The sequence below is a fragment of the Panulirus ornatus genome, chromosome 5 (genome assembly GCF_036320965.1).
Source record: "Panulirus ornatus isolate Po-2019 chromosome 5, ASM3632096v1, whole genome shotgun sequence".
Taxonomy (NCBI): Eukaryota; Metazoa; Arthropoda; class Malacostraca; order Decapoda; family Palinuridae; genus Panulirus; species Panulirus ornatus.
In genome coordinates this window covers 7,856,407-7,876,583 of record NC_092228.1, presented here as the reverse complement: position 1 = coordinate 7,876,583, position 20,177 = coordinate 7,856,407, and the positions used below count along the sequence as shown (strand labels likewise).

The following is a 20,177-nucleotide window of genomic DNA, read 5'->3' as shown; positions in this document are numbered from 1 at the left end:
TCCTCACTCATTCTCTCCATGTGCCCAAACCATTTCAGAACACCCTCTTCTGCTCTCTCAACCACGCTCTTTTTATTTCCACACATCTCTCTCACCCTTACGTTACTTACTCGATCAAACCACCTCACACCACACATTGTCCTCAAACATCTCATTTCCAGCACATCCATCCTCCTGCGCACAACTCTATCCATAGCCCACGCCTCGCAACCATACAACATTGTTGGAACCACTATTCCTTCAAACATACCCATTTTTGCTCTCCGAGATAATGTTCTCGACTTCCACACATTCTTCAAGGCCCCCAGGATTTTCGCCCCCTCCCCCACCCTATGATCCACTTCCGCTTCCATGTTTCCATCCGCTGCCAGATCCACTCCCAGATATCTAAAACACTTTACTTCCTCCAGTTTTTCTCCATTCAAACTTACCTCCCAATTGACGACCCTCAACCCTACTGTACCTAATAACCTTGCTCTTATTCACATTTACTCTTAACTTTCTTCTTTCACACACTTTACCAAACTCAGTCACCAGCTTCTGCAGTTTCTCACATGAATCAGCCACCAGCGCTGTATCTTCAACGAACAACAACTGACTCACTTCCCAAGCTCTCTCATCCCCAACAGACTTCATACTTGCCCCTCTTTCCAGAACTCTTGCATTCACCTCCCTAACAACCCCATCCATAAACAAATTAAACAACCATGGAGACATCACACACCCCTGCCGCAAACCTGCATTCACTGAGAACCAATCACTTTCCTCTCTTCCTACACGTACACATGCCTTACATCCTCGATAAAAACTTTTCACTGCTTCTAACAACTTGCCTCCCACACCATATATTCTTAATACCTTCCACAGAGCATCTCTATCAACTCTATCATATGCCTTCTCCAGATCCATAAATGCTACATACAAATCCATTTGCTTTTCTAAGTATTTCTCACATACATTCTTCAAAGCAAACACCTGATCCACACATCCTCTACCACTTCTGAAACCACACTGCTCTTCCCCAATCTGATGCTCTGTACATGCCTTCACCCTCTCAATCAATACCCTCCCATATAATTTACCAGGAATACTCAACAAACTTATACCTCTGTAATTTGAGCACTCACTCTTATCCCCTTTGCCTTTGTACAATGGCACTATGCACGCATTCTGCCAATCCTCAGGCACCTCACCATGAGTCATACATACATTAAATAACCTTACCAACCAGTCAATAATACAGTCACCCCCTTTTTTAATAAATTCCACTGCAATACCATCCAAACCTGCTGCCTTGCTGGCTTTCATCTTCCGCAAAGCTTTTACTACCTCTTCTCTGTTTACCAAATCATTTTCCCTAACCCTCTCACTTTGCACACCACCTCGACCAAAACACTCTATATCTGCCACTCTATCATCAAACGCATTCAACAAACCTTCAAAATACTCACTCCATCTCCTTCTCACATCACCACTACTTGTTATCACCTCCCCATTTGCGCCCTTCACTGAAGTTCCCATTTGCTCCCTTGTCTTACGCACTTTATTTACCTCCTTCCAGAACATCTTTTTATTCTCCCTAAAATTTAATGATACTCTCTCACCTCTCACTCTCTCATCTTTTTATATGTTTATAAAGATTGTGTTGTAACATTGTGTACACTAGAATCACACATACTCTTTCTTGTCGAATATTATCAGTTTTTCATATTTTTGTAAATAATTCATGTACCATATTGAATGAAGAATGATTACACACTACCTGTACAGCCATGTCATTCTAATGTTATGTTAAATAATGACTCACTAACGCTACTTCGCTAATGCGGGAAACGGCAAATGTATGAAAAAATAATGGTGAAGTTTAAATGATATGGTGGATGCACCATTGTGTATATATATTTTTTTTTTTTTTTTTTTTTTTTTTTTTTTTTTTTTTTTTATACTTTGTCGCTGTCTCCCGCGTTTGCGAGGTAGCGCAAGGAAACAGACGAAAGAAATGGCCCAACCCCCCCCCCCCATACACATGTACATACACACGTCCACACACGCAAATATACATACCTACACAGCTTTCCATGGTTTACCCCAGACGCTTCACATGCCTTGATTCAATCCACTGCCAGCACGTCAACCCCTGTATACCACATGGCTCCAATTCACTCTATTCCTTGCCCTCCTTTCACCCTCCTGCATGTTCAGGCCCCGATCACACAAAATCTTTTTCACTCCATCTTTCCACCTCCAATTTGGTCTCCCTCTTCTCCTCGTTCCCTCCACCTCCGACACATATATCCTCTTGGTCAATCTTTCCTCACTCATTCTCTCCATGTGCCCAAACCATTTCAAAACACCCTCTTCTGCTCTCTCAACCACGCTCTTTTTATTTCCACACATCTCTCTTACCCTTACGTTACTTACTCGATCAAACCACCTCACACCACACATTGTCCTCAAACATCTCATTTCCAGCACATCCATCCTCCTGCGCACATCTCTATCCATAGCCCACGCCTCGCAACCATACAACATTGTTGGAACCACTATTCCTTCAAACATACCCATTTTTGCTTTCCGAGATAATGTTCTCGACTTCCACACATTTTTCAAGGCTCCCAAAATTTTCGCCCCCTCCCCCACCCTATGATCCACTTCCGCTTCCATGGTTCCATCCGCTGCCAGATCCACTCCCAGATATCTAAAACACTTCACTTCCTCCAGTTTTTCTCCATTCAAACTCACCTCCCAATTGACTTGACCCTCACCCCTACTGTACCTAATAACCTTGCTCTTATTCCCATTTACTCTTAACTTTCTTCTTCCACACACTTTACCAAACTCAGTCACCAGCTTCTGCAGTTTCTCACATGAATCAGCCACCAGTGCTGTATCATCAGCGAACAACAACTGACTCACTTCCCAAATATTATAAGTTTATCTCATCCAACTGGGTAGACAGAAGGAGTCGCTGACACAGGAAATGGTGTTCAAATGTAATAAGTAGAACCTTAGAAAATTTGAGTTTATAATGTTTTGTACTGTATATTACTTATTTTTGTATATGATGAATTGAATGCTATGAGAAGGATTTTTTAGTGAATTCTGGAATTGGATGATACATATCATTGTTTGTTTGTTTGTTTTCATCCTGCTGTACATTGGAATGTGAACTTTATTTATTCAGATGATACCATATTTGCCATGGATTGGTTAAGTTTGTTATAGAGGATGTTGTAGGTTGTACACTGTGCTTATAACTGAATTACAGTGCCTGAAAAATGTGGTTACAACAAGGAGTATTCAGGCATATTTTTGAAGAGGAAGGGAGACATATGAGTGGTTCCCAGTGAAGGTGCATCTATGTTAAATATGTTGATGTGACCACAGTTTTCTTATATGATCATGGAAAGGGTAGTAAGGTATATGAATTCAGGGGTTTTAGAGTGAGGGGCTCTTTGAAGTTTGCTGGAGGTTGGGGATGAATCACTTATTGTTTGCAGTTGGCACACACTGGAGAGAAACTCCTGAAGCTGGTGATGGAGATTAGGAACATCTGTGAAATGAGGAAGCTGAGAATAAATATGAACAGACTACAGAGGATAAACAAAGATGTTGAAGTATGGCATTCCTGTTTCCCCAGGAATTGCCATTTTACAACAGCTCTTTATTAAATACGAATAATCTTGCTCATTTAACCTTTGCTTACTTTATAAAGAGGAGACTTGCCCCAATATGGTACCTACAGTTGCAGTATTGCTAGGGGACATATAATAATAGAATGCACCAAAAGATAGGAGTCTCAGAGTCAGACTTGAAATCCATAACAACATTCTGAAGTATTGAAAGTATGTTATACATTTTAGATGATAATGACATAGTAGATAGACCATTGAAATCTTTAAAGAAAGCCAAAATATATAATTTTGTTTAAAGTTTCTAAATTTATTTTTAAGGAAGCTAAAATATATATTTTGTGCAGATCCCTGGGGATAAGGGAGAAAGAATACTTCCCACATATTCCCGGTGTGTCGTAGAAGGCAACTAAAAGGGAAGGGAGCGGGGGGCTGGAAATCCTCCCCTCACGGGCTTTTTTAATTTTCCAAAAGATGGACAGAGAAGGGGGCTAGGTGAGGATATTCCCTCTAAGGTCCAGTCCTCTGTTCTTAATGCTACCTTGCTAATGCGGGAAATGGCGAATGATATGAAAAAAAAGTTCAAGTTTTTAGATATCTTTATCATGATGAGAATTGATAAATAACCAATAAGCTCAGTCACTCTAAGAATTCCAGTTATTTAAATCTTAAAAAAAAGGCTGTTCTGCCTTTTCTGGAGAGAATTTTGTTCAGATGTAGTTAATTGCAAAAATATTGGAATACATAGTAGTATTATACTACCTTCCAAGGACCCTTTTTATGGGGTTCCTACATTTATGAGGCACATTCCACTTGAGCAGAGAGATTGTACTCTCCCATAGAGAGAAGGTCCTTAACAACATTGTTCTTGTAGTCTATTGACATTGATACACCCTTGTTGAAGGTGACTTTTTGCTTGCAAGCCAACTGCATGCAGAGTCTAGTAACAATTGGTCACCATTATAAGGTCATAGTATTGTTATATTTAGTTTGTAATTGTGGTAACACCTATGGCATTTTTTTGCAGACTTGTAAGAGGTTTGAACAGATTGGATCAAACATCTTGAATGCATCTTTCCAACGCCTTCAAAATCAAATGCTGCAGAGATTCCAGGCCATCAAAGGACAGATGCCCCGGAGGGAATCTGCACGTCGCAAGCATCCATTAGCTCGGGAATCAGACATTGTTGAAACGTTGCACATGCGGCTCACACTCCTCCAAATGTCCTTTGGAAAACACATCGAACGCAAACATTGCTGCTTCTTTGCTGGAGATGTAAGTCAGTATTGGAGGAGTTTTACTGATTTCTGGAAAGGGTAGATAGAATGTATATAGTGAGTTGGGGAGCTGGAAATATTCCACTCCAGTATTATCATTTTCCCCCAAAAAAAGGTGGGGAGGGAGCCAGGCTAGGTATTTTCTGCCAAGGCCCTGTTGTCTTTTCATGACATTACCTTGTTCAGGCAAGAAACAACAAACAGGTATGCAAAAGTAGTAGACTCTTACCATCCAAACTGATTCATGACCAACCCCAACACCCAGGTAGAAATTAAATGCTTACTTCTGCTTCACACTTCAACAGCATACACTTCATATCCCCTTCCCCTAACAAAATAGACATTGACAGAGCATGTACACACTGTAATGTCCCAACAAGCACAAAACAACAGCCTTAACACTTAGGCACATGAGGGGATGAATGCTCCCAAGACCTTGAGGTATGTCCACCTAAACACTTAACAGGCTTACAGTCCAGTTGTCATTACATTTATCCATTGTTTTGGAACATGCCCACATTTTGTATTCAAAAGGCACAAAAGTACACATGCACAATTATACGTGTTGCTTAGCAAGTTTTAACAAATATGATCTCATCTCACCAAAATTCACTTGTCACATCAGTTTAATTTCTACTGATTAATTTTCATATATTCACGCTGTGTGTTTTCTATCACATCTCATATTTGATGTTTTTGCTTCCCCAGTATCCCTAATGTACTGTGAATCATCAGAATGGTCCAGACATCCTTCATTTGTTGATAATTGATAATTTTTGGCTAGTATTTTGATGATACTGGTCTAAGTGGTCATATTTTACATATGATATATTTTTAACAGATTTTAGATGAGGTGTATCACATCTTATCATACATCAAGAAGACTCCTAACTTAGGCCGAGCATATAAGGTGACAGATGAATTGTATGACCTTTCCACCATGGCCATGGAGTACTTTAAGGAACATATTGAACCTCGCCTCCCAGAAATCACTTACTTTGGATCTGAGTTCTTGGACATCACTACAAGATTCTCTGGTATTTATAGTTTATATGGTTTGATATTTCTACTCTCATTTAGGTTTAGGAATGTACACTCTTCTTTTTTCATCTGCAAGTACACCTAGAGAGAACAACATAAGGTAAAACCACTTCAGTACAATATGTTTATCTCCAGATAACTCAATCCAGCTAGTTTCATCCTTAGAAAATGAATGCAGTCACTATGTTATTGTTATCCCCGACATATACATACATTGCAGCTGAAGTGAAAGATCAAGTACTCATTAACTTTTTGTGTTAAAAGAGGCTGAGTTATACGTAGTCATTGAATAATGCACATAATCATCACATTTTGAATTGTTTGTTAACTTTATTCTTAACTGACAAACATTGGTAGCACTGCTGTTTTAAGATAGTTTTGTAAAGTCTGAGGATTAGTTTAATGGAATATATTAAAACTGCTGTCATCTTTATGGGAAGAATTTTATCTTTATTAACATTTCTGCTTTAAGTACGACTTTTAAGTGTGTGGATGATTAGCTTAAATAAGAGAGGGAACTAAAACCCTGGGTGCATTGAAGAGATTGTGGAAAGGACAGGTAATATCTTTTTGGACCAAATTTGGTATACTTGAATGTTTGATAGTCTTAACAATATTGTATGGATATGAGGCTTTGGCCCTAAATGCAAAAGAAGTGAAGAGGATGGACTTGTTGGAAATGAGCTTTTGAGAACGACTTGGTAGTTGATTGTGTAAGTATTGGCAGTGTAAGAAAGAAGTGTAGTTATAAGTTGAGTGTAATAGAGAGATCAGTCAGAGTGTGCTTAAGTGTTATGGACATACGGAGTGGATGAGCAAAGAAAGTCAAAAAATGTCAGAAATGAGGGGGAAATACCTACAGTGAGAATTTGCTAGAAGGCAGGGCAAGCCCATGGCATTCATCTTGCATCTTTCTTGCTGGATACTATTGTTTCCCTTGGCTGCCACTCCTTTGATATAAGCTTCATCCCGGTCATCTGGGACTGACTTCAGCCGTGAGTCTAGCCCTTTGATTGTTCCTTTAGTCACTCAAGTCATATTTCATAATTTTTCCAGAACTGCCTTGTATGATCATTCAAGTTTGTCAACTGGAGATTAACACATTTTTGTTTAGTATCTTTTCTGTGTGTTCCCAGGAACAACTCATGTTTTGTTCTTTTTGCATTGTCCTTGTTCTGAGAGGCAAGCATGTATTATAATGTAATCCCTCCCCGCTTTTCTTTAGATTGTATAGTTTAAGCTCTTTCAGCCTTTCATGACAGTTTATGTGCTCCAGTCCATCTGTCTTGTTTTTGAAGTGTTTCAATATTCTTTCTTATTTGTTTATTTCCATTTTTGTAACTGTTGACAACACAATACAGTAATATACTATTCTTTTGTTATGTATGTAGAACAGTTTCATAATCCACCTTTTCTTGTAAAATTTCTTATTGTCATACTACTTATTAATTGGCTTAAATGCACTTTTTTAATATGTTCCTTGAATTCAAGTTTTACATTTGCAGTAATTCCAAAATCTTCGATATATTGTTTGCTTACAACCCCCCTATTGAGCCTTTGTACAAAGGTGCTGATACACTGTTAATCAATTTGTAAAATATTTTCAGATTTCTCCTTGTTGAAGTCCATCAGGAATTCCTTTTCCCCATTTATATTCAACACCTATTGATTTTTGGGGTTGCAGAAGGATGCAGTGTACGATCTACCAGTGGTAGTGGACAGGTGTCTGAGCCAGAAGATGAATTACCTGAGCGAGACCCTCTTCCTCCATCAAACATGGTCTTACGTAAGAGGATCAGGCGCATCCGTCAAGGAATGAGGAGGTGATTATTTTGGATCAAGCATAATGATGTTATCTAGTGTTGTTGTGACTAATGATTTGTACCTAGTGACCTTCACTGTTTAAGATCATACCCCCATAATATCTTTAGCTATCTGGCTGTTTACATCACACCAAACTGCCATTTAGTGTACATGTTGTCATTTGAAGTTGTGAGGTTTGAAATGTAGATATAGATAGAATAAATAAAGATGAAAATATGAAAAGGATAGGTGTGAAAAATCATTAGAAAGGTACATAGATGAAATTTTTTGCAGAATAGTAAGGGTGAAGAGTAATGCATGGCAGACAATGGGTTGTTCAAGAAAAATAATAGATTTGAAGGTACAAGGAAGAAAAGTTGACTGCATTAGGTAGAAACAAGGAAAGAATTGATTAGGGTAAGGATTATTTCAGATGATGTTAGAGGAATTAAATGGAAACAGTTGAAGTGGAAACAGTTTAAGTGTTGAATGTGTCAATGAAGATGATGGTTCTCACCTGACCAACCATCGTAGTGTGTGATGTCAGACAGATAGGTAATGGAATGGAGATTTTAGTCTCATTTAACCCATTTGCCTTAAGGATGATAGATTTTTCTTTTTAAGGGATGGTGGGAATCACAACTCCACAGTATATGTTTTTTTTTATTTTTTCCCAAGATAATAGATTGTATATGTGTACTGTATGGGATTTATCTGAGCTGACATGTCGGCATTATTCTTTACAGGTATAACACACAATTGGTTGCTCTGAAGCGTGAATTAAAGGGTTGTAAAAGCAAGTTAGCTGACCAACACAAACAGATGTTGGAATATGCATCACGCATGGATGAGTATGATAAGAAGTTCGAGGAATCATCACGCAAATTCAGCACTGTACTTCAGGTTAGTTTTTTTCATTACATCATTACTGTTCTATTCTCTAACATTCAAGTCTTAAATTTCGTGTATTTTCATAACTAAAGTGTTAGTCATGTTTCTGGTCTTGGAATTTTTCTTGTAATGTTTATATTAAATACATGATTTGATATAGCTTGGAGGTTTTACCTGGACAGCAAGGAATATGTGTGAGCAGGAAGGGAAGAGAAGAGGTGGTTCTTGGTGAAGAGTGTCTGCATCATAGATGTGTGATGTCATCATGGTTAATTAATGTTATTTATGGACATGATGGTGAAAGAGGTAAAGCAAGGGTTTCAGAGAGAGGGACAAGTCTTCTGCAGCATATTTGGGTTGGAGTACCTGGGAAGTGAATCATTTGCTGTCTGCAGGTGAGAAACTTAGGAAGCAGGCATTGGAGTTGGAGAGAGGGTGCGAAAGGATAAAGTTAAAAGTGAATCTTAACAAAAGTAAGGTGATGAGGTGCAGGAATAAGATGAGACAGGATGGTTTGAGAGTAATTCAGAATTTGTAGTAAGTGGAATACTTTAGATACCATGGGGTAGACTGATCAGGAGATGAAACTATGCAAATTGATAGTCGTAGGCTTGGAGAGGCGTGTGTGGAAAGAAAGACCAGATGTCTTTTAGCATAAGAAGGGCATATTTGAAGGTACAGTAGTCCTGTCAGAGTTGTTTAGACTTTGATCTTGGGCCCTGAATGCAAAAGAGGGTGGACATGTAGGAAATGAATTGCTTCAATGAAATGTGATGCAGGTTGATCGCAGAAGGAATGACGGGAAGGGAAAGGTGTGGTAGTAAGTGGAGTATGATTGAGAAAATGACCAGAATATGCTGAAATGATGTGGACATTTGGTGACGATGAGCAATGAGAGACTAAGAGGGTATTCATACAAGAAGTGGAGAGAGCAAATGGAAGACCAAAGAAGGAAATGGAGGGATGTAGCAAAAGAGGCTCGTGAGTTATCATGGTCTGAACATTTAGCAGGGTAAGAGGCGGCGATAGGATAGAACAAATCACAGAGCATTGTGGTACATGGGTTGATGTGCTGTCAATGGGCTGAACCAGGGCATGTGAAGCCATCAATGGAAGCCATGGAATGGTCTTTGGTGCTTTATTTTGGATAGGAGGCTCTGATTTTGTTACAGTATATATACATCTAAAGAATGGTCTTCTTGATGGTCCTAATTCAGGCACTATGGGTAATGCATATCTCAGTACACATCTTTGTTGTGATATTCGCTGACTCTAACTCTTTCTCTCCCTTTTTAGATCCACTCAGATCAGAGGTCACTTATTTTTTTAGTATGTTATGGAAGAGGGACAGATGAAAGAAGGAAGAGAATTCTGCTGCTTCATTATTTAAGGAAAGGTGGTGACTTAATGGCCACTCCCCATATGGCTGGTCCCCGCACAAATAGAATGGGAAATATAGCCATGATATCTACCAACTCTGTTCTACAGTTACTGTTTCTGCCATTTGCTCTCATAAGTTGTCTGCATTAGTCTGAGCCACTAAGGCTTGAACATGAGGCATGCAAATGGCTTCTATAGTTTCTGTATGAAGATCAACAACACAAAGATTGATCATTATGACAATTTTACTTGAATAGCAGAGCTATTATTCTTACTGTGTGTGTTTAACCTCTTCCTTTACCCTTCCTCTATTAGAGTCAGATCTATATACATCTGAGGAACTCAAATAAACCCTTGAATGACAGGCATGGTCCAAAAACTTCATCATACAGTCTGCAAGATGGAAATGAAAAAAGGAATTACTCTGTGAAGAGGAAAATGAACATTCAAAACTAACAGAAATTACACAGAAAGGTATAATAGTACCTTGATGTTTGCTTTCTCTGATGATTAATGAGTATATGCAGAGGTTGTGAATAATATGTTTGACTGCTCGTGCTACTACCAGAAGACTTCATGATGATTCTCTGTTTCTGATGAAGCTTTTTCCAACTTTACTGTAATTTCAGACACAGGTGCAGGTAAATGACTTGAATATATTTAGAAATAATACACCTTTCACTAATAACTAGGGTGAAGGAGATTGGTTGACAAGTGTAGGGAAGCTGTTGAAGGATTTTTCATATTCATTATACTGAACACACTACTCTGATTTCATACTCAGGGACAGTGTTGGAGATGAACATGATGGATTTAAGTAGAATGAACCTTTCATGCTACAGCTAAGTGTGAGTTCAAGTGGCAGTTAGTACAGGGAGGATATTGGATAATGTTTTCATTAGAAATAATATTGCTCATTACTTATCATGCCTTATTAGAGTCCCGCATTACCCTTAGATTACAAAAAGAGTAAATTAGTAGCAATCATTTCGTAATTTCTTTCACAAATGCGAGTTCACTGGGAATGCTTCCCTTGCAGGCTGCCTTCCTACTTACATAATCCTTTCTAAAATGACTACAAGATACATGTTTCTTCTTATTTCTCATGTTATTCATCTTCACTTTCCATGTCAGCTGATACATATCCTAGTTGTTTCTCATAATAACTAAAGTCAATCACTAGTCTATGTATTTTCCACAGGGTCACTGTGTACACATGACCTTCAGGTGGACGACAAGTCATCCAGTAGTCTATGTATTTTTCACAGGGTCACCGTGTACACATGACCTTCAGGTGGACGACCATGCACTTTAAATGTTGGTTGTAGGGGTTCTGAGGATAGCAGAATTTTTTCCCGCACCTTCCTATTGATGGAAAAGACCTCTGTTGGCTACTATTGGTATAATCAGCTGGATATTGAAACAGAGGTGGGAAAAGTTAACACATAATTGTTGTTGGCTGCTGTTCTCAAATAAATCAACTGCTGTTAGCTGCTGTTTAAGGGTTATTGTTTTCCATGTTCTTTTTTCATACTCCTTATTTTTCCTTTCATCCAAGATTGCCATGATAAGGACATATTTTTGACTTTACCATGTCATCTCCTGTTTAGAAAAAAGTCAGAATTGTGTGGCATTTGTGTGATGTTAAATGTTCTATGTACCCTTTCAGATAAGAATTTGTTCATTTTCCTGCTCATATAATGATGAACATTATGGGTTTTTTTTTTTAACAGTTAACCTTTACTTTCAGGAACTGAACAAGTGCAAAACTGAGCTGCAATACTGGAGATCCAAATCCCCAGCACATCCCCTTTTGTGCTACAGTTGTGGCCAGTCAGTGGGTGAAGGGTCAGGCCAACCACTGCAGGCTGGTGTCTTGATGCAGGGTGGAGATGAGGCTGTGGTTTATGTTCCCCTAACAGCAGCTGCTGTCCCAGAGAGTGTGGAGAAGGGTAGTCCTCCAGGTGTACTTCTTGCTCGAGATGAGGGGCGTGACAGATGGCATGCGGTTGGGGGTTCTGTACGGAATCTTGAGCGAGTTTTTGACTTAGACCTTCCCAGCCACACTAGACCAGTAACAGAGCCTTTCCACAAAACACAAATTGCTGTGTCACAATCCCAGTTTCCTCCTCAAAACCTCTCTTCTTCCCAAGCCACAGTTGCCTCTTGCAGTGTAGCTGCTTCCCAAAGTGGGACCACATCCTCTCCAGTTATTTATCAATCGTCAGTTGTCAATCATTCAGTGTCTGTCTCACAGCCTGCAGCAGGATCTCAGCCTGCATTAAGTACTTCTCAACCAGTGACTGCTCCATGTGTGTTGTCTGTTCCTTGTACCCGAACTGACACTGTTACCTTGTCTGCTTCTCCTGCCCTCAAACAATCTTCGCCTGTCACGGCTTCACAACCTTACTCTGCCTTCCATGCGTGTGTCGCTTCTCAGGACTCAGAACTTCGGTGGTATCCCGACGTGTTGTACTCCTCTTATAAGCATTACTTAGATGAAGTTACAGAAAGTGGTGGTCTTAAACGTCGTTCCAGTGATGAGGACAGTGATAACTGTGATATCAGTGATGACACTGTTGGCCGCAGGGTTAAGGAAAGGAAGAGAATTAAGTTAGACGTTCTGTAGTGATCTAATTTTATATAATACTGTAATGTGAATTTTGGTTAACATAGTTAAACAAACTATCAGTAGAAGTTCTGAAGGAGTTAAGAATATTGTATCCTACTCTGTTACCATCGTCTGTCTTTTTTTTTTTATCTACAGTGGGTAGAACAAGTGCATAGAAACCAGTTGAAGGCAGATACAGACACACTGCTTGTGCCCAACTTTAAATGCACCTGCAGTGAGAGTTTGGTCTTATGAAGTTTGGGTTCTTGTCCAGCCTGAACCCCTTTTAGTCACCAAGATAGGGTCATTGAGGTTATATTCTTTGAGGCCCAATCCCCAATTTAGTGAAATTTAGAAAGTTCCTCTTAAGGCTGACTGAAAGGCTGCTAGTCTGTTGAGTAAAATTTGTATGGAAGTATGCACTATCAAACCTTTTCGTTTTTCATAGTGACAGCATGAATTTATTGATATGACCAGGAGGGCGTTTGAGATATGACTATGCCTGCCATTGCATGATAATATTTAGTTAGTGATACTAAGTGAATAAGATTGATTTTATGTTTTTGCCGTAGTTTTGGAATTCATTGTTATTGAAGAAATGTTGTTGTAATTTTATTCTTATCTGTTGAGTTCATATTGTGTTAGTCATATGTTTCTTTTCTTTCAACTATGGACTTAATACTGAAAAAATATCCTAATCAAAAGTAACAGCTGCATGAAAAACATAACAAATTTACTCAGCTGTTTGTTTAAAGACTTTGTGATAACACAGCCTTTAGTGGTAGACTGGACCTGGGTGTCAAAGGCCAACTTATGTTAGTACTTAGGATGAGGTTCAGGAATCTGCTAAATGCCAAGTAAAATGAGTTCTCAAACCCTGTGTTGCATCTTGGTTGGACTCTGAGTAGGTGTGTGATTTGAAGAATTGGTCTGCTAGGCAGAGGGTTTTTCCTGGGAAATATTATAGCATCTCAGTTAAGGCTCATACTGGGCACAATATAGTTGATTTATAGCTTATTTGTAGCCAGTCTACATACTCAAAACTCTCTTACATTAACATGATAAATATTTTGCATCGCTTTCCCCATACCTTCCATCAAAGATATGAGGTTATCGCCATTATATAACAAAAGAGAAATCATAGTCATGAAAGACAGTCTTGACGTTTCACTTGTGTCATTCAGGTAAAAGAGGATACATCCTGACTATGACCTTAAGGTTGACAGTGACAGCACATAACTATTGTATCACTTCTGACTAAGATAGGATTGCTAAGAAATACTTTGCTAGGTTTTTTATACCAGTATTGATATATAGAACATGAAATTTTCTGTGATGTGTATTTGGTTCATTACACTACTATGGCTTGAGAGTCATCCAAAATTATTATTTGTGGCCATTGAACCAGATGGCTCCTGATAACATAGTTCAGGATGATTGATCCTAGCCATCATGTCAGTGTGGTCCCAATATACAGTACTACATTAACAAAACTATAGAACTGCCACTTTTTTTTCAACTTTGTATTTTGATTAGCAACTGTAGCTAATGTGGTTTCAGCAGAAAGATGGGTTTCTTAAGATAACATTGGTTTTTCATAATCAAAGACTTACAGGCATCAGAAAAGGTGTATAATGGGATAATGACACACACAGGACTATAAATGTTGCATCACATAAATTTCAGTGTAACATTAAAATTGCAGATCATGATTTAATGAGGGGATGATTGAAATTGTGAAGTAATGCTGATACTTCTCATCACCTTCCACTGTGGTTGTAGCATTAGCACCTCACACAAACACTGTTGTCAGCCCAGTGTAATGCATTAGTGTTGGTATAATGCCATACTCAGTATTAGTGGTGTCAGTATCACGAAATGTGGTAGTTGTTGACATCGCTTACTGTATGAGTGGCATTAGCATCATACCCATGATATAGTTGTATTGTCTGTACCACATTGTGGTAATGCTATCATTACAACACACTATCAGTGTTCTCAGCATGATATACTTGTATTGTTGTCAGTAACCAACACAGATTACATTGTCAGGATCATGTACTTTGGTGGTGTTAGTGACACACTATGTTATTAATGTCAGCATCATACACTTGTTAATGTTGTCAGCATCTTACTCTGGTAATGTTGTAAGCTTAACATTTGTATTGATATCAGCATTATACAAGTAGTTTTGTCAGCATTACATAGGTAGTGTTTTCAGCGTCTTACAGGTATTTTGTGAGCTTCACTTTTAGTGATACCAGAATCAACCTGGTAGTGGTGTCAGTATTCCACAGGTAGTCTTGTCAGCATTACATGGGCTTTGTTGTCAGCATCACACACTGGGATAGTGTTGTCAGCATTACTTGGTACATAGCATATTGCATTGCTAATGCTGTCAGCAACACACTTGTAGTGTTTCTAACATTACAGAGATAATGTTGGCAGCAGTACATGGTTAGTATTGATAACATCACACCCATTGGATGGTATTGTCAACATTCTGGTAGTGCTGTAAGCACTATAACTACTAATAATGCTGTCAGCAGTATGGCAGTATTTTCAGCATTACCCACTAGCGCTGCTGTTCACAGCACTTTCTCTGGTAATGTTGTTTGCATTACATACTGTAATAGCATTATCAGCACCACATGTTACTGACATTGTACAAAGTGTTACCACACCAATTATGCTTTCTTTCAAGCTACACAAACTTTACACTACCAACACAGTGTTACTAGGTTGAATGAAGACAAAGCATTGAAGTTGTAAAAGTTTAGAAACTAAATGATGCATGTCTTCTCATTAACTCCTCAGCTTATTCACTGTGTGAAGCACAGCTCATTATGTTAAATTCGAGATTGGGTAAAATAAGCACATATTATACACAAAGAATTAATGTTATTATTTGTGATAATGACGAGAAAAAACTGATGTGTGTTTTGTGTGGAAAACACAAGGTATTTCATATATCAGTTATGCATGAGACCCAAGGTTGGTCATTACCTCGTTATTTTTCATATAAAGACTATAAAAAGACGTGGGGATACGAGGCCGATGTAGTTGTGATTTTGTGCTGCAACCAAAACTCCAGGTTTTATCAGTTGTAGGCATTGATCCTGTACATAGTGTATGTAATATATGAAACTATATACTGTATAGATATATGAGAATTAGCAAAAACCTACAAGAGGAGAGTTGTGCTTGGCCAGTCGTATATGAGTAACTGTCAGAGGTAATAAGAATCCAGAACAGGAAAGTCAGAATTCATGTTACTTTTGGATGCGAGGCAGTCCCAAACTATCAGAGAGAGCCACACCTGTGTCATATAGTAAATGGCAAAGTTAGATTTTTGCAGTTATCCTTCCATAATTTGCATTGATTTCACGCTCATCTAAATGTGAAGATTCAGCAGTTTTGCTGGAAGACCAGAAACTTTAGGTGGTACAGACCATGGCACAGTTTTTTATCGGTATAGTTTTATCAATAAATATATATGACGCATTGGCAAGGAAGCAGTTATAAGGATCAGTTGTCAGTTACCTTCCTAGTTAAATAATCAAACCAAAGTATATTAGAACTAATTGGCAATAGAAGCAATTGTAATTTCTCTGTCTTCAAACAGTTGTTTTTCAAAATCCTCAGAAAATGAGAGTATTGTATAGATGTTTGATAAGAGTAAATGTAGAAAGATTGTTCCAAGAAATACTTCTAACTGGCAGAACTCAAATATTCATAGATATATCAGATGTGTGATTAATTCATTCACTAGAGCACATTCTGGCGTACATGCATATAACTGTTTGGTACTTTTGGTACTGCTGAAGAAATTTGAACAGGATCATGCTACCACATATAATAGAAAACATCTTCAAAATTTGCAGTGGTTTTGACTTAAAAGTTAGCTTTTTCTTAGAAGTTTATTACTAATTTGATTGTATTACATTTTTTTACAGGCTATTATTTTATATCAGTACATTATATATAGTTCTCTCATTTTACATGATTTTCCAGATATGTGTTAGTGTATGAGTGTACAACATGTTGTGGTGTTACTGCTGCTCAGATTTTTGTCATCAGAGACTTTTAATTGAACAAGAAAGGGATCTGTGGTACTGTGCTAATGCTGGTAAGGTGCAGTAATTCATATGAGTTCTGTGCATTGCAACTTTGTCATGGTTGAAAGTTGTAGATTGAGGTACAGTACTTCTGTGGAAGTCCACCCAAGTTAAGTTCTGTGAAGCTAACAGCCTTAAACAAGCAGAATTTGCTGATATTTAGATAATCCAAGGTATGTGGTATAGTTTTGGGTAATTTGTACACAGGAATTTATGTGGGAGAAACAGCAGTCTTTATAGTGATTTGAAATGCAGAGTAAGCATTGTAGTGGTCTGAATAAATGAGTGTGACTATTTTAAGTTCCATAGCAAAAGAACAGAATATTTAAAGTGCATGTTTATTCTAGCAGATGACAATAGTATAGGCTGTTTATGGTGCCTTGGTGGAGCTTAATGCTGTACATGAAATTTATCTCAGCACAAAGTAAGAGGTTGATGGAAAGTTAGATACTCCACCTGGCAATAATAGCTGGGCTGCTCCCATGTCTGATAGTCATCTCAGTAAGAGATGGGCAAGCGCTGTCACACTGCTGAGGTGCTGCTGGAACACACAGTACATGCTGATGTACAGTAGGAAATGGCCTCACAAACAAGTGTAGCGTTAATGTAAAAGGCTTTCTTGATCCATTTCTGTTACCAGTAATTTGAAATGCAACACTACTGGCATTGGTTTGTGTGGAAGCACATTATCCATACCTATAATAGAAATGCTAAGAGTGGTCTTGGCTCATGGGAAATCTAATGCATTGACCATGATGAAATGTGTTTGAAAATTTTATAGCATAGTTTAGTATAAGAGGCATCAAGTTATCTCAACTGAGAGGCATGAAGCACTATTACGTAAAGAGAAGTGAAAATTTGATGTGAAGTTGCATTTGCGTAAGTACTATTCTAGTTATCACATGCTTTTATGCACAAAACCATATTCCTTGCCTATCCACTATTACTGTTAAGTGCCCACATGTTGAGGTTACTTGATCATGTACCACACATAAGCACATATTTTACTATGCCAACACATTTCTATTTCCTTAACAGATTATTAAATATTAACACTGGGATTGCATATTTTGAAGCTTATCTAGTGATAACATGTACAGTAATTTGGATATTTTCTTAAAACTAAGAAAACCTGCCTTGCATCTCAGAATGGAAACTCAAGTTACAAGAACTAGCAAACAGGTATAGTACAAACTTTAAGTGTAACCCCCCAGTCTTTCACATTCAAGGATTCCTCATGGTTTATCAAAAAGGTGCCGGGAGTAATACTTATTGCTCTTAAGGGGCTTTCCTATTGAGGTGAAAAACCTCATATTACATTACCCCTAAGTCCCAGAATTAGTGCTTTAGGTGCAAGCAAATCTGCATCATTGTTATCCTTGGGTTAACTTTCCAACTGATACAGCCATGAGCACACACTACTTCTTAATCGTGAAGGATCATTTGCTATCTGACGATGTTTATATTATTTTTAGGAATTTTTTTTATAATTGTAGTACTTTCTTTGGATGTTCTAGTCCATGGTTTTTTTGTGTCATAATTTGAAATGAGAATTAAAGTTCTTGTTAAGCTTTAGCCCAAATATTGTGTTTGTTAGTCTCATTCTTTAGAATTTTACTTTGAATCCTGTTGATATGGAATCTCTTTTAAAGAGATGCTGATAGTGAATTTGTATTGCTTAAATCAGAGCATAATTGTTTGCTCTTGTACATAGCTGTGTGTGTCATTTTTGTGTGTACATTAAAGTTTTTGTTTTGATGCAGTGTGATAGAATGATGACATTGACCTACTGAGTGCGTGAATGCCTGAAATGGCTGTATATTTAATGTCAGATATTATATATGATTTATAGAGTACAATCTTTCTTAAGTAGAACAATAATGTGTCCAAATGCTGGTGACCCCACAGTGTAATGTGACTTCAAAATAAAACTATGTTACTGAAACTTCACTGTGTTTGTTCATTTGAATTGTTTGATATTCAGGTGGAATGTTTTTTAATACAAGCTTTTGCTCACACTGTAAAGGAAATGATTTCAGCTTAACCGAAGTTGAAGGCTTAAAAAAAGCCTTTTACTTTAGATTAACAGCCCCACAACCCTTATGCCTTGTCTTGTGCCATAATTTTGATGTTAAATGTAAATCAAGAAAATATTTTTGAGACTTCTTTTCTTCCAGGCATCTTGGCATCAGCTGAAACTACTTTTACTGCAAATGTCAGAAGGGATGAATAGACTGAATATATAACCTGCAATTACCTCTTGAGAAAGCAGTCACATTGTACTGTGAAGTAGGGTGTGGTGGACGGGACACTGAGGTCACATGGTTTAAATGTTAATAGTTTCTGCATGGATGCATAAATGGAGGCCAGAATGAAAGCAGTTTAAAAAAGAGAGTGAATTGAGATTTTAAGAAGGAAAAATTGAGAATATCAGCCACTAGGTGAAACAGTGTTGCTGGAAGGAGTGGTTCAGCCTCACTTATGTAAACTATTGAATCTTGATTTTGTTACCAATGGATTGAACCAGGGCATGTGAAGCGTCTGGGGTAAACCATGGAAAGTTCTGTGGGGCCTGGATGTGGAAAGGGAGCTGTGGTTTCGGTGCATTATTACATGACAGCTAGAGACTGAGTGTGAATGAATGGGGCCTTTGTTGTCTTTTCCTAGCACTACCTCGCACACAAGAGGGGGGAGGGGGTTGTTATTTCATGTGTGGCGAGGTGGTGATGGGAATGAATAAAGGCAGACTATGAATTATGTACATATGTATATATGTATATGTGTGTATATATATATATGTATACGTTGAGATGTATAGGTATGTATATTTGCGTGTGTGGATGTGTATGTATATACATGTGTATGTGGGTGGGTTGGGCCATTCTTTCGTCTGTTTCCTTGCGCTACCTCGCTAACGCGGGAGACAGCGACAAAGCAAAATGAATAAATAAATAAATTGATCAGCTCAATACTTTTACCATAGATAAGATCATTTTAAAGAATATAATCAACAGCAGTGAAGAAATTATGGCAAGATTGCAGTGAAAAGGAAAAGGTCTGTGAATGTGAGGTATTAAGATTTGTAGAGATAGGATGTATAAGGAATCAAAGTGTCTTCTGTAAGGTAACTGGGAGTAGTCAAGGGAAAGACCAAAAGTAATAACTTTCATACCCAATTGCCATTTCCCTGTGAGAAACAAGTGCAATGTATATGAAAAATAAGTGGTAGGCACAGGTAAAGGAAAAAAGAATGCTACTCACTTCTAGTGAACAGCTGAAGGCCATTAACAAGGGTAGGGGGCTGTAAGTCCTACTGTCTTTTACTTTCTTAAAGAAGGAAAAACAATTTAAGATAAACGTCAAGACAATGAGGCAGTGTACGTGTGTTTACTTCCCTGAAGTTTCTTCTAACTTTATTGAACT

At 38.1% G+C, this 20,177-nt stretch overlaps 1 protein-coding gene across 1 annotated transcript in view; it reads left to right on the top strand.

Moving 5' to 3' along the window:
• Window positions 1-18,699, top strand: part of dmpd (F-box protein dmpd) — a 35,872-nt gene extending 17,173 nt beyond the window's left edge. The window contains exons 4-8 of the mRNA XM_071660476.1: window positions 4,660-4,908; window positions 5,752-5,947; window positions 7,636-7,774; window positions 8,501-8,657; window positions 11,776-18,699. Coding sequence (XP_071516577.1) covers window positions 4,660-4,908; window positions 5,752-5,947; window positions 7,636-7,774; window positions 8,501-8,657; window positions 11,776-12,654 — 1,620 coding nt within the window. The 3' untranslated portion in view covers window positions 12,655-18,699. The remainder of the gene's footprint in view (window positions 1-4,659; window positions 4,909-5,751; window positions 5,948-7,635; window positions 7,775-8,500; window positions 8,658-11,775) is intronic.
• The last annotated feature ends 1,478 nt before the right edge of the window (window positions 18,700-20,177 follow it).